General features: G+C 51.6%; 1 protein-coding gene across 1 annotated transcript; it reads left to right on the top strand.

The window, feature by feature from the left end:
• Positions 1 to 2,411: 2,411 nt before the first annotated feature.
• On the top strand, positions 2,412 to 6,821 carry APOL5 (apolipoprotein L5). The gene is given in 3 exon segments (XM_060659472.3): positions 2,412 to 2,472; positions 5,872 to 6,409; positions 6,411 to 6,821. Coding segments are annotated over 3 exon segments (954 nt in total). The 3' UTR covers positions 6,766 to 6,821.
• The last annotated feature ends 10,731 nt before the right edge of the window (positions 6,822 to 17,552 follow it).

A 17,552-nucleotide genomic window follows, 5' to 3' on the forward strand; every position in this document is an offset into this window, starting at 1 on the left:
ATCTATAATAGACTGATACAAAACCCTGCAATGACCAAGTTGGGTTCTTCACAGAACAGAAGGACATGGAAATTTACGCACACAATACATGGAAATTTACGCACACAATACACCTTATTCATGGGATAAATAAAAAAGGAAAATTATGATCATCTCATTAGAGTCTGAAAATTCAGCACCTAATCCTAAGAAAAATATTGAAATATAGGAATAAAACACACACCTTATCACGATGAACAGTGGTTTTTGTAAGCCAGCTGCCAACAGTGAAATACTAGGATCCATAAAATTAAGTAATTTAAGATTTCAAACTAACCCAATAAGGCATAGATCCAAAATAAGGAATATGAGTCTTAAAAAAAAAAAAAATAAGAAAGAAACCCAGCATTATGTATTCACGAAGCATTCATTCGACAACTATTATAATTAGTAAAACTTCAGTGAAGCCCAGAGGAGTATTAAGGATGAATATCTCTGTTGAGCAACAAAGCAGGTTAGAAAACACAACATTAGGGGCGCCTGGGTGGCTCTGTCGGTTGCGCGTCTGACTCGATCTCAGCTCAGGTCTTGATCTCAGGGTCGTGAGTTCAGGCTCTGCGGTGGGCTCTCTGCACTGGGCATCAAGACTACTTAAACACACACACACACACACACACACACACACACACGTTAAAAGATACTATTCACAATAGCATGAAAACAATTTGAAGTAACCGGGAAACAATGCCAGCCTGACCAAGAAGTAACAAATCTCGCTTCAAGGAGCTCACACCGTGCCACGGGGGTGCCACCCCGTGCCACGGGATAGGAACGTAGCAGATCCTCGGATTTAAGCAGGGGTATGTCCTGAGCCCTCCTCAGTGGCCTGTATCTGCACATACTACGACAGCAGATAACTGCCTTCGTGAAGTGTAACGAGAATCACGAGGAGCTCCCGGCCCCTGCGTGTGCGCCCTCACACCCACAACCGCAGGAAGCCAGGAAGCAGAGGGGGACACGGGAGCCCGTCACCGGCCCCGGCCGCCGCCCAGAGCCGCCGCTGCAAACAGGACGGGCTTGGTGCCATTACACACAGGCGGACTCATAGGGGTGTCGAGACCACGGCAACCCCGATGGGCCACGAGGTGCGGCCCCCTCTCGCCACGCAGCGCGGAGGAGCGCTATGGAAAAGGCTTGTCGCGTAATATTACGGTTTAAAGCCAGCACACACGGCGGCGATACGTTATCCAAAGCCCGTGGAAAAGGACATGCCCTTGAAGCTAACCGGAAGTGGGTGAGCCAAGTCGATGGTTCTGTTGCAGCCGTGGGGGTGTTTTGTGTCCAAGTACACGGAGGCTGCATCTCAAGCGATTTTTGAGCAAGAGAAAAAGCCGCGACGGAAGCGTCTTTAAACGGGGGCCAGTGTGCCGCGCTGCCCGTGCAGGGGGGACGCTCATTGTCCCTCTACCCTTCTGCGTTCTTAGCCTGAGGCCCTGTCATAAAAGACTGACGAGAGAAAAGTGAACGTGCGTGGCCTCACGTGCACGTGGGGAGTGGCTGAGGGGGAAAATGATTCCCCAAGGCGGCTGAGAATTCAGTCTTAAATGCCAATTTTTTTAAATTTTTATTTATTTATTTTTCATTTTTTTAATGTTTATTTTTGAGAGAGAGAGAGAGAGAGAGACAGAGCACAAGCGGCAGAGGGGCAGAGAGAGAGGGAGACACGGAATCCGAAGCAGGCTCCAGGCTCCGAGATGTCAGCACAGAGCCCGACGTGGGGCTCGAACCCACCAACGGCGAGATCATGACCTGAGCTGAAGTCGGACGCTTAAGCGACAGAGCCACCCAGACGTCCCTATTTATTTATTTTTGAGAGAGAGAGAGAAAGAGCGTGAGCAGGGAAGGGGCAGAGAGAGAGGGAGACACAGAATCCCAAGCAGTCTCCATGCTGTCAGCACAGAGCCTGAAACGGGGCTTGAACTCACAAAACCATGAGATCATGACCTGAGCTGAAACTAAGAGTCAGACACTTAACCTACTGAGCCACCCAGACCCCCCTTAAATACCAATTTAATAGGAAAAAGGGGGGGTAGGCCTCTTAGGGGGAAATAAATGCTTTCCAAGAAAGACGAATGGGCCCTTAGAAGAACAGGCAGGAGGTATGATAGCTTGTGACAAAGTGGGTCTGGGTGTGGTGTCGACCTCCAGTCTCCTGTGACAAGAGGCTGTGGACACCCCCAGGGGGCATCTAAGACATCAGAGCACCTCTCTTGGGATATGTCTTTAGGCAGAAGAGGGGAGTTCAGAGAAAGCCTCTTCCTGCCTTTGTATTTCAAGTGCCTTCAGCTCCAATCAATCAGTATCCCAAAGCGGCATCTTTTGGAGTGACACCTGTCACCCTCACCTGCCTGGTTGAAACAACCAGCCAGCCAATGGACTCATCTCTGCGGAGGCTTCAGCAGAGACTGGACAATCCTGCCGGGACTGTAGATGGTAGAGGGTTGGACAGAATGGTCTCTGCCTTGCCTTCAAATTTACAGTGACATAAATAACATGACCTTGACCATCTTGTGCCTGTCGTTGGCTTATTGGATGATTATCAGAAGGCTTGGTGACTTCATCTGTTAAGATCACGATTTCCTAAGTCTTTGGCCAACCTGCTTTGCCGCCAGAAACCTGAGAAATCGCCTGTTTTACTACCTTGTAGCTAGCAGTAGGTGTTATCAGAGTTTAATTGTTTGGTCAAAATCCTTAGGCCAATAAGCTATGAAATTTTTGAGATGTTAAGATTTTTTTAAAGTTTATTTATTTTGAGAGACAAGGAGAAAGAGAGAGAGAGAGAGAGAGAGAGAGAGAGAGAGAGAATCAGTGGGGGAGGGGCAGAGAGAGAAGGAGAGACAGAGAGCCCCAAGCAAGCTCCACCCTCCACGCTGAGCCTGACGCAGGGCTCGATCCCACAAATCCCACAAACTATGAAATCATGACCTGAGCTGAAATCAAGAGTCGGATGCTTAACCGACTGAGCCATCCAGGCGCCCCATAGACGTTAAGATTTTTGATGTCTTCTAACTGTTTTTCTTATCCCCCCAATTATAACTAGATAGTCCCTTTTGCGGGCACATCAGTAAATATCTCCGGGACAAGATGAGCACGCGATGCATACTCTTTCACCCAGAGGCCTGGGAAGGCTGGGGGACAGGAGCGGTTTGGACAGGTAATCCTAGAACAGGGATGTGTCGGGGGCGGGGGGGGGGGGTGGGGAATCCCCAGAATGTGCATTCTGGGAGGGCAGGGGTTTGGGCTGCCGTACTCAGCGCCATAATCCCAGCCTCTAGAACAGCGTCGGGCACAGACCTGACACTCAGGACATTTGCACGAGGGCAGGAAATCTGATTGTTAATATCCAAATTCCGTCGCTAGGCTGTCATCAGCCTCACAGTAGGCAACGCACAGATGTGTTCCAACTAAGTGGGCTGAAGTGCTCATCACGCGTTACCTCCCTTTGCAACCAGAAATGTGCAGAAACGGGGGGCTGGGGGGGAGGATTTACACATCCTCACAAAACTTGGCCCAGCCTCCCTCCACCTGTCCGTCCCTCTTCTGCTCTTTCGACCCCACCTCACGGCGCCGGTTCATCCTGAAGCGGCTCAGAACAGAGTCCTTCCCATGGGCTGCTGGCTGAGAAACCCCGCTCGGACCAAAGTTAATTAGGTCACTTGCACGGTGCCCGGACAGAGAGATGGTTTTCTCTTTCTTAGGGGAATAGTAGTCTCGACCGGCAGGTGGGGCCGGCCAGAAGCTTCTGGAAAACTGGAGTCCCGGGTTCTTACCCTAATTCCATCACAAACTGGGTTGTCATGTAGGGAAGGTCACCTCGCCCTTGGGCCAGCCTTCTCCTCTGTGACTGAGGGAGCAAATGAGGCAGGTGGCCGCTTTCCTTCCGTGTCAGGCCTGCAGAGGACATCACAGGCCGATGTAGCCTACACGTGTGTCGAAATAGTGTGAACATGGTCTGGACGTCCTTCCAGTAACGGCAGGGGCGTGGACGCCTTTGCCCTCTATGGACGGATGATCTGGGGAGCCTTCCACGAACACCCTATAGATCTAAGACAGGCTAGAGGGGGGCTGGACTCCTAGGCGTACAGAGACGTCCCAAAGAAAACTCCGAGCAAGCCTTTTTTTTTTTTAATTTATTTTTATTTTGTTTTTTTGTGATCTGTCCTCAAGATTCGCTTCTTTGTGTTTTTAAGTGTATTTATTTTGAAAGTGAGAACCGGCGGGGGAGGGGCAGCGAGAGGGGGAGACAGACGATCCAAAGCAAGCACGGTGCTGGCAGCACAGAGCCCGATGCGGGGCCCGATCTCGCCAACTGTGAGATCATGACCTGAGCCAAAGTCAGACGCTTAACCGACTGAGTCACCCAGGCACCTGTGAGCAAGCCTTTTTTTCGAGAGTGATGTCGTGACGGGGAAGGATGTCCAAAGGCCCCTCCCGCTTCCCTGGGCAAGGGTCACTTGGCTGGTCTACCTGAGGCTTTGCCCAAGGAGCAAAGAGATTGTCAAGGGTCTCTTTATGGAGGCCTTGGGGCTGCTTGGCCTCAGTATAGTTTTTCCACGAGCCCTGCCTTCTTTCCCAAACACCTCCTCTCCAGTATTGCTTACGGTATTCCTTAAACCCGTGCCCAATCTGTTGTAGACAGACAGGAACAAACCCAGGGGTCATACGAGTCAGATTCTGTTATGTGCCACAAGAGGCCGATTACAGCATCCTGCACCGTCCAGCAGGGTCCCCTTGGGAAGCTCCCGATCCTATCCGATAATTTCACTTAGAACGGGGATATTCTCAAAGACCCTGCCAAACTCTGGTGTTCCAGGAGCTGGACCAAAGGGATTCCACGGGAAAATTGAATGACGGCAGTCTCGTCTCCAAAGCATAGGGAAAATTTGAGTTAATGGAGAGAATTTTCTCAGCGGGACATTTTCTTTCTTCTCCACCACTTTTTCTTAGGATTACATGCTTCTCCTCCTTGCCTGTTCGCAAGCGAACAGAGCAGAAGCTTCTGTGTCGGGGTGCGACCACGTTCCCCAAATAACACAACGCTGGCAAGACAGATAGTACACCATTGGCCCTCCTCTATGGAAGATATTACATTACAATCAGGGTCTCACTGAAGGTTCTCTCTCCTTTTTCTTTGGAAGTATAGGCTATTCGATTAATTTCCTGAAATAATTCGATTACCCACACACGATACAAAACTCAAAAGGAACAGAAGGGCAAAGGTTAAAAGTAAATCTCCCTCAAACCTTTTCCCAGCTGCCTGGCTCTTTTGTCCAGAAGCAACCACAATTTCCCAGTAGATCCCCTTTTAACATCAAAAAAGAAAATCAAGCCACCTCCTCTCTATATAGGCTGTTAGGACTCTTATTTTCCTGGATAGAATTGTTTGCAATCTGTTATTAGTGTTTAAGTTTTATATGTATGCATATATACATATACATATACATACATATTCATATATATATATATGAATATGTGTATATATTCATTAAGAAAAGATTACAGAAGTCAGTCAATGTTTTCAGGATACATTTTATTCATCACATCAGTCTCCATTATGGGCAGAAGAAAGAGAGCTGTCCACGGTGAATGGACTGGGAAGCCGTTCTGGACGCACAGCACGATCGCTTGAACCGTGTCTCCTGCTATAAACACACGGTCCCCGGGGTCCCCGGGGTCCCCGGTCACGTTGCTCCCCACTTGTACCTTGATTTTCAGGGCCCTGCTCCCTGAATGTGTTAGAGAACTCCGATTAGCAGAAGTTTGTAGCTTACTGCTGAGCCTGCTCTAGAGTTGGAAAACGAACCAAGTGATACAAACTGTACATCCTGACAGAAGAGCTGACACGGTATAAGGAAGCATCTGTGCCAGGAAACCTATCCGAGGAGGAAAAAGTGTTTCTTTTCTGTTTCCCCTTGCAGAAGTATAAGCTGGAAAAGAGCATCAGAGAGCTGCACGCTATTGCCGACCAAGTGGACGCGACCCATAAGATGCTCGCCAAGACCAGCCTGGTGGCCGGTGCCTCAGACGCCCTCTCTGGCGTCTTAAGCATCTTGGGTTTGGCCCGGGTACCCGTGACAGTAGGGGGGAGTCTGATGCTCTCAGCGGTGGGGCTGGGCCTGGGGGCAGTCGCTGCTGTCACCAACATGTTGACGAGTGTCTTAGAAAATAGAAGCAATATGGCAGCCAGAGAAAGAGCCAGCAGACTGGTGCCTATGGAAACAACGACGGAGTACAAAGCTTTTGAAGAAATAAGGCTGTCTGAAATCAGTGTTGTGTGCATTGATAGGTGTGTCAGACTCATCAAGAAGGTCAAGGGACCTCGTGCCTCCCAGATGGCCAAAGCCAACTCTGGCTTCATGGCTATAGGTCAATACGGCCGTAAGCCGTCTCCCCTTCTGGAGGGCCGGAGGGCTGCAGAGAGCAGCTGAAGGCTCAGTCCTGTCCATGAGCAAAGGTGTCTGGATGCCGGGTGCTGCTGGGGCTGGCTTGTCACTTTTGCAAGACGTGCAAAGCCTCCTGCAGAGCCGGAAGCACCTGGAGGAGGGGGCGAGGGCAGAGACAGCCGAGGCACTGAGGACACTCGCCAAGGAGCCGGAGCAGGAGCTGAGGCAGCTCACCCGGCACCACAAGCTGACCATCCAGGGGCGGGGCTGCCGGAGAAGCCCGTTCCTGAAGGAGGAGGTAGGAAGGGGGTGCAGAAGGCAGACGTGGTCCCCGTCTTCCTAGAGCCTCCCAGGAGGCGAATGCTGGGTCGGTAGACGCATACACAAATACATGATCAGAACTGTCCTTTCTTCAGAGAGAGGACTTTGCCCACGCCCCTCACCTAAATTAGGCCCCTCCTCTTTCCAGAAGCCCACTGTTTTCTCTCAAGGCGCTGAGCACATGCTTTAGAAATCACATATTTCACGTAGGTATTCCCTGTCCGTCTTCCCGTACGATGCACCCTCTGGGAGGGCAGGGATGGGTCCCCAGCCTCCCGCAGCACCTGGCACGCCATAAGGGTGCCACAAACCTGTGTTGGACGACCTGAGGTGGCATTCCAAATGAGTTGGGAAAGGATTTTTATTTGAAAAAAACGGTTGATAGCTCTAGCCTCTCTTATTTGGGGATGTTCAATATCTAGCTTTAAAAACAGAAGTGAAAACTACCACATAGAGAATTTCAAAAACTCCTCTTTAATTTTACAGAGAGTATGAAATAAGACTGGGTAGCAAAGCCACTGACTGAGACCCTGACAAGGGACACACAAGCCTTTGCCGAAGGTGTGAAGGCTCATGAATTCATTCATTCATTCACAGTTTCTATTTTACTTTTTTAAATTTAAATTTATTTTTTTTTATTTTAGAGATAGGGTGTGAGCAGGGAAGGGGCAGAGAGAGAGAGAGAGAGAGAGAGAGGAGAGAGAGAATCTCAAGTAGGCTCCACGCTCAGCATGGAGTCCAATGCAGGGCTCGATCCCACAACCCTGGGATCATGACCTGAGCTGAAATCAAGAGTCAGACGCTCAAGTGGCTGAGCCACCCAGGTGGCCCCTTAGATTTTAATCAGCTGAGGTCGCGACAGGGTCCGAGGGCTGAAGGGAGTGTTCCCAAACTTGTCTGCATGTTGCAAGTGCCTGGGAAGCTGTGACAAATACTGATGAGCAGGTGAGTCCCGCTTGCTCTTAGGGACTGGGATTTAATTGATCTGGGGTATGACCTGGACTGGGGGGGGGGGGGGGTGTTGCAGAATCCCCAAATAATTCCGTTCTACAGCCAAGTTTCGGAAACTTTGCTTTTAAGGAGTGAGGTGTTCTTACTCACTGCATCAATATACTTTTACTCTTTGGGTACATATTCTAACTTCTTTTTTTTTTTTAACTTTTTAATGCTTTTTAATTTGTTTTTAAAGGAGAGAGAAGGACAGAGCATGAGCGGGGGAGGAGCAGAGAGAGAGGGAGACACAGAATCCCAAGCGGGCTCCAGGCTCCGAGCTGTCAGCACAGAGCCTGACGCGGGGCTTGAACTCACAAACCGCGAGATCATGACCTGAGCCGAAGTCAGACGCTCAACTGACTGAGCCCCTCTGACTTCTTTTTTTTTTTTTTTTTAATGTTCATTTATTTTTGAGAGAGACAGGATGAGCAGGGGAGGGGCAGCGAGCGAGAGTAAGAAAAAGAATCCCAAGTAGGCTCCACACTGTCAGCAAAGAGCCGGAGGTAGGGCTTGAACTCACGAGTTGTGAGATCATGACCTAAGAGTTGGACGCTTAACCGACTGAGCCACTCAGGCGCCCCATATAGTCTAGCTTCTTAATAACCAGAGGAAGATTTGGGGGTAAACTATGAGACACCAGGATTCGTATTCGAAAGCGTCTTGCCTGTCATGGAGTACAAGCCAGGTCGTCGTGAGAAAAGACACAGTCTCTGCTCTAATGGCCCTGGGGACCCAGCAGGGGGACAGACCCCAGATGAGCCATTAACAAGGAAGAGAGGTGGAAGGTACCACCCAAGGATCACAGGGGGCTGTGGGAGACCCTGACAGGGGTACCTACTCCTGGGTAGGCTCCTGATTCTGCTACGCGCGTGTGCAATCCTGGGCTCGCGTCTCTGCCGCGTCACCTCACTGAGCCCTGCGCGCACCCGGCTGTGTGCATCTCCAGCCAGAGGGGCCACTCGTTGTGGTATTCAATGCACAGACACCCACGGGGCGCCTCTTTGTCGGCAGTACTCCAGGCCCGGCCGCACGAGAGACACAGAAGGGCCCGGTGTGGAACGCGAGCCACATGCCAGCCCTGGCATGGCTGAACGCCCAGGTGAACCTTCTGGAAGATTCTAATTATTGCCACAGACGTGAGTAAACTACTCCCGTTTCCTCTGTGTCCTCGCCGGTCGAGCTGCCTCCACGGAACCTTGGTTTAGCAGAGGCAAAATACAAGTGTCCAACTAGGAAAACTCAGGGCAGGGAAATTTAATGATGGTCGAAGTCCAGCACTGGCCCATGGTAATCCCTGGGGGCTCCGGAACTACTCGGGACGGAAGGGAAATGTGCGAGAGATAAGATTTTCTGTGTGTACAGATGGGGTCGGGGGCCAAGGAGACTTAAATATGCATGTTAATTTAAGCTGAGGTTGGGCCACGTTTAGAGCACGTGTCTTCTCCAAATTGTACGTAACTACACAGAGCATTTAGAATTAAAGTTTTTTTTAAAAAAAAACTCCTTCATTTTTATATATTTTTTAATGTTTATTTATTTTTGAGAGAAAGAGAGCATGAGGCGGGGAGGGCAGAGGGAGAAAGGGAGACAGAATCCGAAGCAGGCTCCAGGCTCCAAGCTGTCAGCACAGGGCCCCACACAGGGCTCGAACTCAGAACGGCGAGATCATGACCTGAGCTGAAGTCAGCCACCCAACCGACTGAGCCACCAGGCACCCCCAAAATTAGATTTCTTAAAAAGGAGGACCACAACCCATAGCCTGCTGGACTTAATTTAGTTTCTTAAATCACTTCAAGGAATACAGCCTCTGCCTCACTACTGACTGAAGCCATAATGGGAGGAGAATGAGTTTTCTAAAAGACCATTCCCATGGCTGAAAACCAAGAAGTCTAGTCTTTTGGGTTCTTGAACCCGACTCCAACGTGAGTGTGTGTGTGTGTGTGTGTGTGTGTGTGTAACCAACACATTAAGGTAGAAAATGCTTGACTGTTCCACCATAAGAAAACTCTAGGCTAACCTGACTGATTCATGAGCCTGTTTTGCAGACGTTGACCAACCACCAGTAAGACTGGCTAAGATGGGAGCACACTGGGAAGAATTCTTGGAACCATGAAGAAGGGACCAGGAGTGAGCGAAAGTAATCTCTGCGAGGACACACCCCAAGATCTCCCCCCACGCGTCACACTCACACTGCCATTTTTGAACAGGTGTCCCATGAAAAGACAGGAGTCCTGAATGCGCTTGTTCAGAAAGGAAGACACCTGTCCTTCCCTATATCCACGTAGCGTATCTCGTCCAACTTCTATGCTGATTACAAAGGAAATGAAAGAATATGAATGGACAGCCAGATGAAGAGATATGTAGGGCGAGGACCTGAACAAAGGAGCTTCTGTCCTAGCTAAAGTTTGGGCCCCAACATGGTGGCCCGTGGAGGTGTTCTGGCTCCCCCGATTTGGAAGCTCGCTGAACCCTCTCCATTTTGGGGTTTTACGGAGGCTGCATTACAGAGGCACGATTGTTTAATTCCTTGGCCATTGGTTGATTCGACCTTCAGCCCCTCTCCCCTCCCAGGAAATCAGTCTCTACTCACGGTTGGTTTCCCTGGCAACCAGCCCCCATCCTTAGGTGTTTCCCCAAGCCCACCTCCTTCGGACACACCACATGCTGTGAATAACAAGGCACCTGGTTCACTTTTAAGGCTCTGAAGCATTTTCAGGAACTGAGGACGAGACTAAATATTAAAACACAAGGTTTACCCATTGCTCTTAACACTCGGGAAATTCCAAGGGTTTGGGGAGCTGTAAGCCAGCAACTGTGGATGAAGACCAAATATATAATGAAAAATACATTTTGGTCCTCCAAATGAATGACCAAATGTATATATTTCTTATAAATCACAATATTGCTCCTAGGTAGTCTCCAACCTGTTCATCCATCCATCTCACCTATTCGTCCATTAATCTCATCCATCCATCTCATCTATCCATCTGTCCATCCATCCATCCACCCCATCTATCCATCCATCCATTCACTCATCCATCCATTCACCCATCCACCCATCCATCCATCCACCCATCCACCCATCCATTCATCCGTCCATCCATCCACTCACCCACCCATCCGTCCATCCATCCATCCATACACCCATCCATACACCATCCATGCACCACCTATCTACCCATCCACCCATCCATCCATCCATTCATCCATCCACCCATCTAGATACTTAATACCTACCAAGTGAAAGGCATTTTTCTAAGCAGTGGGATAGAGCAGTGAACAAAACACATCCCTGCCTTCATGGGGTTTATAGTCTCGTGGTGAGTCAGTGGGAGAGGCAGACAAGAAACACAAGAAATAAGTAAATTATACAGTATAATATAAATCAATGGATGTTAAGGAGAAGGATGAATCTGGGAAGGAGGCTGGGGAGTGTAGGGTGGGGCAAGAACGCAATTTTAAATAAGATCATCAGGGAAAACCTTAGGGAGGCTTTTATCTGAGCAAAGATGTGAAGGAGGTGAGGGAGCCAGCCAAGAAGATATCTGGAAGAACAGCATTCTGGACAGAGGGACAGCAAAGACAGGTTTAGGGAGCTGGAAGGAGGCTGCGTGACAGGAGCAGAGTAATGGCTTGGGGGCACCAAGAGGGGAAGGGAGATGAGGTCAGATGGAGGCCAATGTCTTATAAGCTATGGTAAGATTTTGGCTTTTACTGGGTGAGATGGGTAAACATCGGGAGGGTTCAAGCGGAAGGATGACATAATCTCCCTCAGCTTTTAACAGCATCCCTGTGGCTGTTGCGTGGGGAAGAGACCATAGGGGCCAGGCTACCACAGGGAATGACACAGTCCTTGGGAGAGAAGACGGTGGCTTGAAATGGTGTGGCCGCGGAGGTGGTGAGACGTGTCGGAGCCTGGACCTATTCTGAAGGTAGAGCCCACATTTTGTGAGAGAAAAAGAAGACCACCATAATACCCAGATGTTAGCCTGAACAACACGTCCTTACCCGAAACAGGTGTGGCCGTGGGAGTGTAGGGCAAGACCAAGTTGCTCAGTTTGGACATGGCTAAGTTCGAGATACCCAACAGCCAAGCAAATGGAGGTGTTGAGTAGATGGTGAGACCTGTGTGTCTAGACTCAAGACGCCGGATCTCCAACACCAAACTGGTGAGAGACACAAATTTGTAAATAAATGATATTTAAAATCATTTTTAAATTTTTTTTAATGTTTATTTATTTTTGAGACAGAGACAGAGCATGAACAGGGGAGGGTCAGAGAGAGGGAGACACAGAATCTGAAACAGGCTCCGGGCTCTGAGCTGTCAGCACAGAGCCCGACGCGGGGCTCGAACTCACAGACCGCGAGACCATGACCTGAGCCGAAGTCAGACGCTTGACCGACTGAGCCACCCAGGTGCCCCTTTCACACATATTTTAAGAGACTGTCGCCGTGGGGAATCTTCAGTGGTATTCCCTATCAGCAATAAGGGTCATTCGAATCTTCCCAGCCTGAGGAATCCTCATGCACATCCAGACTCTCCTTGATTCTTGTCCCTCTCCCCTCTCAAAAAAGAAATGAGGAAATACGGTTTATGATGCACCGGGAATTGTGCTAAATAGCCCATAGTTACTGCTTAGTACTTTGTAAACACTGTGCTGAGTACTCTATAAATACTGTCCTACTTCATCCTTGAGCCCCCCCCCCCCCACCGCCACTATGTACATTTATCTCCAATTTACAGGTGAGGAATCTAATGCACAGAGACATTAAATTGTGCGAGGTCGACCAGTTAGCAGGCGGCCGCTCAGGGATGGAACTCCGAACCCTCTTGAGCCTCGACGCCTTGCTCTTAACCACTGCCCTACGCTGCCTTGGTTAAGTGTCCCAATTAAAAGGGGCGCCTGGGTGGCTCAGTCGGCTAAGCGTCCGACTCTTGATTTCGGCTCAGGTCACGATCTCAAGGTTTGTGAATCTGAGCTCCGCATCAGACCCGGTGTTAGCGCAGAGCCCGCTTGGGATTCTCTCTCTCCCTCCCTCTCTGCCTCTCTCTCTCTCTCTCTCTGTCTCTCAAAATAAAACACTAAAAAGTGTCCCAGTTAGGAAAGGGGGCTCAGAGAGACAAAGCGACTTTTTCAAGGTCAGACCATTAAGGAACAGTCGGGCTGGAATTTGTACATGTCTGCGTTTGTAGGCCGGAGGCATTTTAACTTCGAGTGGGCCAATCCTGACATCACTTACTTTTAAACATTATGTGGAGATTTCACATCGTTTACACTTGGGTGCACACGCCCAGATTAGCATTTATATTCAGCCTGTGCTTGGTGGGAGAATTTTCACATGCACTGACCTACACTCTTCCGGAGATTTCTGGAGCCTTGGGGTTGGTCTAAGGCAAGAGTCAGCAAATGATCGCCCAGGGGCCAAATCTGGTTCACCACTTGTCTTTGTAAATTTTCAGTGGAGCACAGCCACACCCCCCTTTGTTTGGGGAGAGCCCCTGGTTTCTTTCCCGCGATAATGGCAGACTTGAGAAGCCGTGACAGAGGCCAGGCGGTCTGCGACACCTCAAATATCAAGGGGCGCCTGGCTGGCTCAGTCGGTTAAGCATCCGACTTCGGCTCCAGTCGTGATCACACGGTTCGTGGGTTCGAGCCCCGCGTCGGGCTCTGTGCTGACAGCTCGGAGCCTGGAACCTGCTTCGGATTCTGTGTCTCCTGCTCTCTCTCTGCCCCTCCCCCACTCATTCTCTGTCTCTCTCCCTCTCAAAGATAAATAAAAACATTAAAAAAATTTTTTTAAAAACCCTCAAATATTATCTGGTGCTTTACAGAAAGTTTGCTGACTCCTGGTCTAAATGCTTCAAAAGAAGCAACTTAAGGGGCACCTGGGTGGCTCCGTGAGTGAGCATCTGACTCTTGGTTTCGGCCCCGGGTCATGATGTCGCCATTTCATGGGTTCGAGTCCTGAGTCGGGCTCTGTGCTGGCAGCACAGAGCCTGCTTGACATCCTCTCTCTCCCTCTCTCTCTCTCTCTCTCTGCCCTTCCCCTAGTTGCGTTGTCTTTGTCTCTCTCAAAGTAAATAAACTTTAAAAAAAAAAAAAAAAAGAAGCAACTTTTGAGTATCTAGAATTCTGGCTTTTGAAATGGGAAAAGGCCACCCGTGAACCGGGAAGTCCGTCATTTCAGAACCCAGACGGAGCCTGAGGGTGATGGTGAAGCCGCCGGGATTCTGAGAGCACCGCTCACACCTGCCCCCTCCGGCCGCAGCGCCACACAGCCCTCTAACAAGCTCGAGGGACAGCCTGGAGGAGGCTTTACTGCGAGCCTGCGGGGAGGCCAGGGCACAGCCTCCCTTCCTGCCTCCTCCAGAGCTCACACCCCATCTGGTCATCCGGCCTCCTTCTGTAGACGAGACACGGAACCGAGGATGGTGGGATGAAGGCGTCTAACAGAGAGCCTCGTGCCTACTGAGCCGTCGGGGGGGGGGGGGGGGGAGGTGGCCTCCCTTTTTTGGGAGGTGGGGGGAGAAGGAGACAGGGATGGCCTTTCGCTCTTCCAGTTTGGGCTCCTCATTATTGATTCTAAGCCTGGAAAGATGCTCTGAAGCCAGAACCGTAAGGTGCCTTCAGTGCCTGGGTATGGAGGTTTCGAATTTGGTCCCGGCAGACAGAAGCTTTCCACGGAGATGGGAGCGGGAGGGCATCTGAGAGCCGGTGTGTTCCAGAAGGGATCTGGCTGCGGTGCGCAGACCCATGGCCCTTGCATTCAGCTGGTCACTGAGACCGACCCGCTGCCTCCTTCCCTGCGTTTGAAAAAAGATTAACAGGGGCGTCCGGGTGGCTCAGTTGGTTAAGCGTCCGACTCTTTTTATTTTTTAATTTTTTTAATGTTTATTTTTAAGAGAGAGACAGAGCACGAGCAGGGGAGGGGCAGAGAGAGAGAGGGAGACCCAGAATTCGAAGCGGGCTCCAGGCTCCGAGCTGTCAGCCCAGAGCCTGACGCGGGGCTCGAACTCACGAACCGTGAGATCAGAACCTGAGCCGAAGTCGGACGCTCAACCGACTGAGCCCCCCCCAGGCGCCCCGGCGCCTGGCTCTGGATCTCGGTTCAAGTATGATCTCACGGGTTGGTGAGTTCAAGCCCCGAGTCGGGTTCCGCACGGACACCGCCAGAGCCTGCTTGGGATTCTCCCTCTCCCGCTCTCCCTGCCCCTCCCCCACTCACAATATCTCTGTCTCTCTGAAAAGAAATACATCAACTTAAACAAAGAGATTAATAGACGTTTGTTTTTAGAGGAAAGAAAAAGAGCGAGAGACATTATTTTGTAGAGGAAAAAGAAAGATTAACAGACGTGATTTTTTAGAGGAGTTTTCAGGCAAAACTGAGTGCAAATACAGAGTCCCCGCAGGCCTGCTCTCCCCACCCACACAGGCGTGGTGCCTTGGTGACCATGGAGGGGGGCGTCGATGCCAGCCTTTCTAAGTGAACCTGTTTTCTCTCAGGAGGACTTGGGAGGTCTCCAGCCTCCGAGGCGATGGCGGGATCCCTGATCATTCAGGGTGGCGGTTTCCAGCCAGGGCCCAGGCCAGCGTCGCCTCCCTCTTCACAGGATCCAGAGGCCCAGCTCTCGCCCAGGCCGGCTGGGGCAGAACCCCCCGGGCGTGCAGCCCGGGTGTGTAAATGGTGGTTCTGCCCTGCAGCTCGGGGTGAGAATCGCAGGGCCCGGCCGAGAGCGGGATCAGGCGGTTCCCAAGATCTACGCGTCATTTTCCTGCCAAGGCCCCGGGCGGGGCCGGGTTCGGACCCCGCTTGGTCAGAGTATTGGTCCAACTGCCCTCCCGAGGCTTCTGTGCGGGGCGCGGCGGGTGCGAGGCCCTGTTGTCGACCGAGAAGGAGAAGGAACTTTGCTCCCAGGGGAAGACAGAACGCTGGGCTGGGGGTCTCCGAGCAGACCGTCCTCGGCCCTGGGACCGAGCATTTGTCGAGGCCTGATTTTCACCTGGGGAGACCGGTTGCACTGCGGCATCGGGAGGGTCCCCACGGGCCCCCCGGTCTACCTGAACGTTCTATATGCGGAGACGCGGCGGGGCAGGCGGGCAGAGACTTGACCGAGAGCGCAGAGCTGGCTCAGGCGGAGAGAAACAGAAGCCTCGCAAAAAAAAAAAAAAAAAACAATGACCTTGGTCGCCATCGCGATAGCCGTGGGCACCTTGGGTGCGCGGAGCTGAGGGCATAGTCCAGAAGCCCCTCTCGGAGGCACAGGGACGGGAGCCTGAGGCTGAGAGCCGCCTCTCGGACCTGCATCCTAGAGTCATCTTGTAGTTCCCGGGAAACCTCTGGGGAGTCAGAGTTCGGTGCCTGTCACCTCCCGGGCTGTGTGTTCCAGACGGCGTCTTTCCGTGGCACCTTCAGTACAGCTTACATTGTACTGAAGTATATGCAGGCAGGTGCCCAGCGAGGCGGCAGAAAACCGGACACGATTGATGGTTCTCCGCCCTCCGGAAGCTCGGTCTGCTGGGAGGCCAGACACGAGCACCGTTCCCAGCGGAAGATCTGGCTTCTCCGGGCCCGGTCTTCAAGTGGCACCCGTGTGCGTGGTTAGCGGATGCTGCAGGGGTGGGCTGAGCGTGGCTCAAAGTAGATCTTCGTGGCTACAGTCTGTCAAGAGGAAAGACTGATGTGGGTGGGAGGGGGTCAAGTTGACAAAATAAAACGTGTAAAGAGCCCACTATGGCGGGGCGCGGGGGGCGGGGGGCGCCTGGGTGGCTCAGTCGGTTGAGTGTCCCACTTTGGCACAGGGCATGATCTCACGATTCGTGGGTTCAAGCCCCGAGTGGGGCTCTGGGCTGACAGCACGGAGCCTGCTTGGGATTCTCTCCCTCCCTCTCTCTCTGCCCCTCCCTGACCTAAAAAAAAATTAAAATTAAAAAAAAAAAGATGACTTTTTAAAAACTGTTTATCCTTGAGAGAGAGAGACAGAGGGTGAGCAGGGGAGGAGCGGAGAGAGAGGGAGACACAGAATCCGAAGCAGGGTCCAGGCTCCGAGCGGTCAGCCCAGAGCCCGACGCGGGGCTCGAACTCACGAACTGTGAGATCATGACCTGAGCTGAACTCGGACGCTTAGCTGACCGAGCCACCCAGGCGCCCACAAGAGAGATGACATTTGATCTGAGCTTTGAAAGTTGAGGACAAGTTCATTCGGTGTGGGAAGAGGGGCAAAGGCCAGGGGAGAGGGAGGCACAGCTTGTCTGGGGGGCAGTCCCCGGTGGCGGGGCCGGGCGGGCACGGGAGCCAGTGGGCAAGGGGGCCCGAGCTGGGGGCGTGGAGGCCTTGAGTGCCGTGTTAAGGAATTTGGATTTTAGACTCTGGAAAATGGGAGTTTCTCAAGGATTTTGAGGCAAGGGATGATGTGGTCACATTTATTTTAGAAGGAGAATCCAGGCCCACGTGTAGAGGGCTGGCAGGCCAGGAGAGGAACATTCTGGAGGCAGGGGTCCGGCCATCCTTCCTTCACCAGTGGCTGTGCTGAGTGCTGGCCACACGGCCGGCCGGGCCCTGGGATGCAGCGGGGTGTTTGAGGCTGCCCGCCCCCTTCTGTGCCAGGGCTTACCTTCTAGAACCAGAATCTAACGGAAGGAGTGAGAGAAACCTAGAAGCAAACACACGAGTGAGCCAGCTGACCTGAGATGATTTTGGGATGGCTAAGGGCTCCGAAGGAGGTCAAATAGGAAGTCGTATAGGTGGAGGGGGCTCGCTGCGACTGGCCGGTCACCCAGGGGCAGGATTTAATCGGGGAGAAGGATGAGAGCCGGG

This window comes from Panthera onca, chromosome B4 (assembly GCF_046562875.1).
Source record: "Panthera onca isolate mPanOnc1 chromosome B4, mPanOnc1 haplotype 2, whole genome shotgun sequence".
NCBI lineage: Eukaryota > Metazoa > Chordata > Mammalia > Carnivora > Felidae > Panthera > Panthera onca.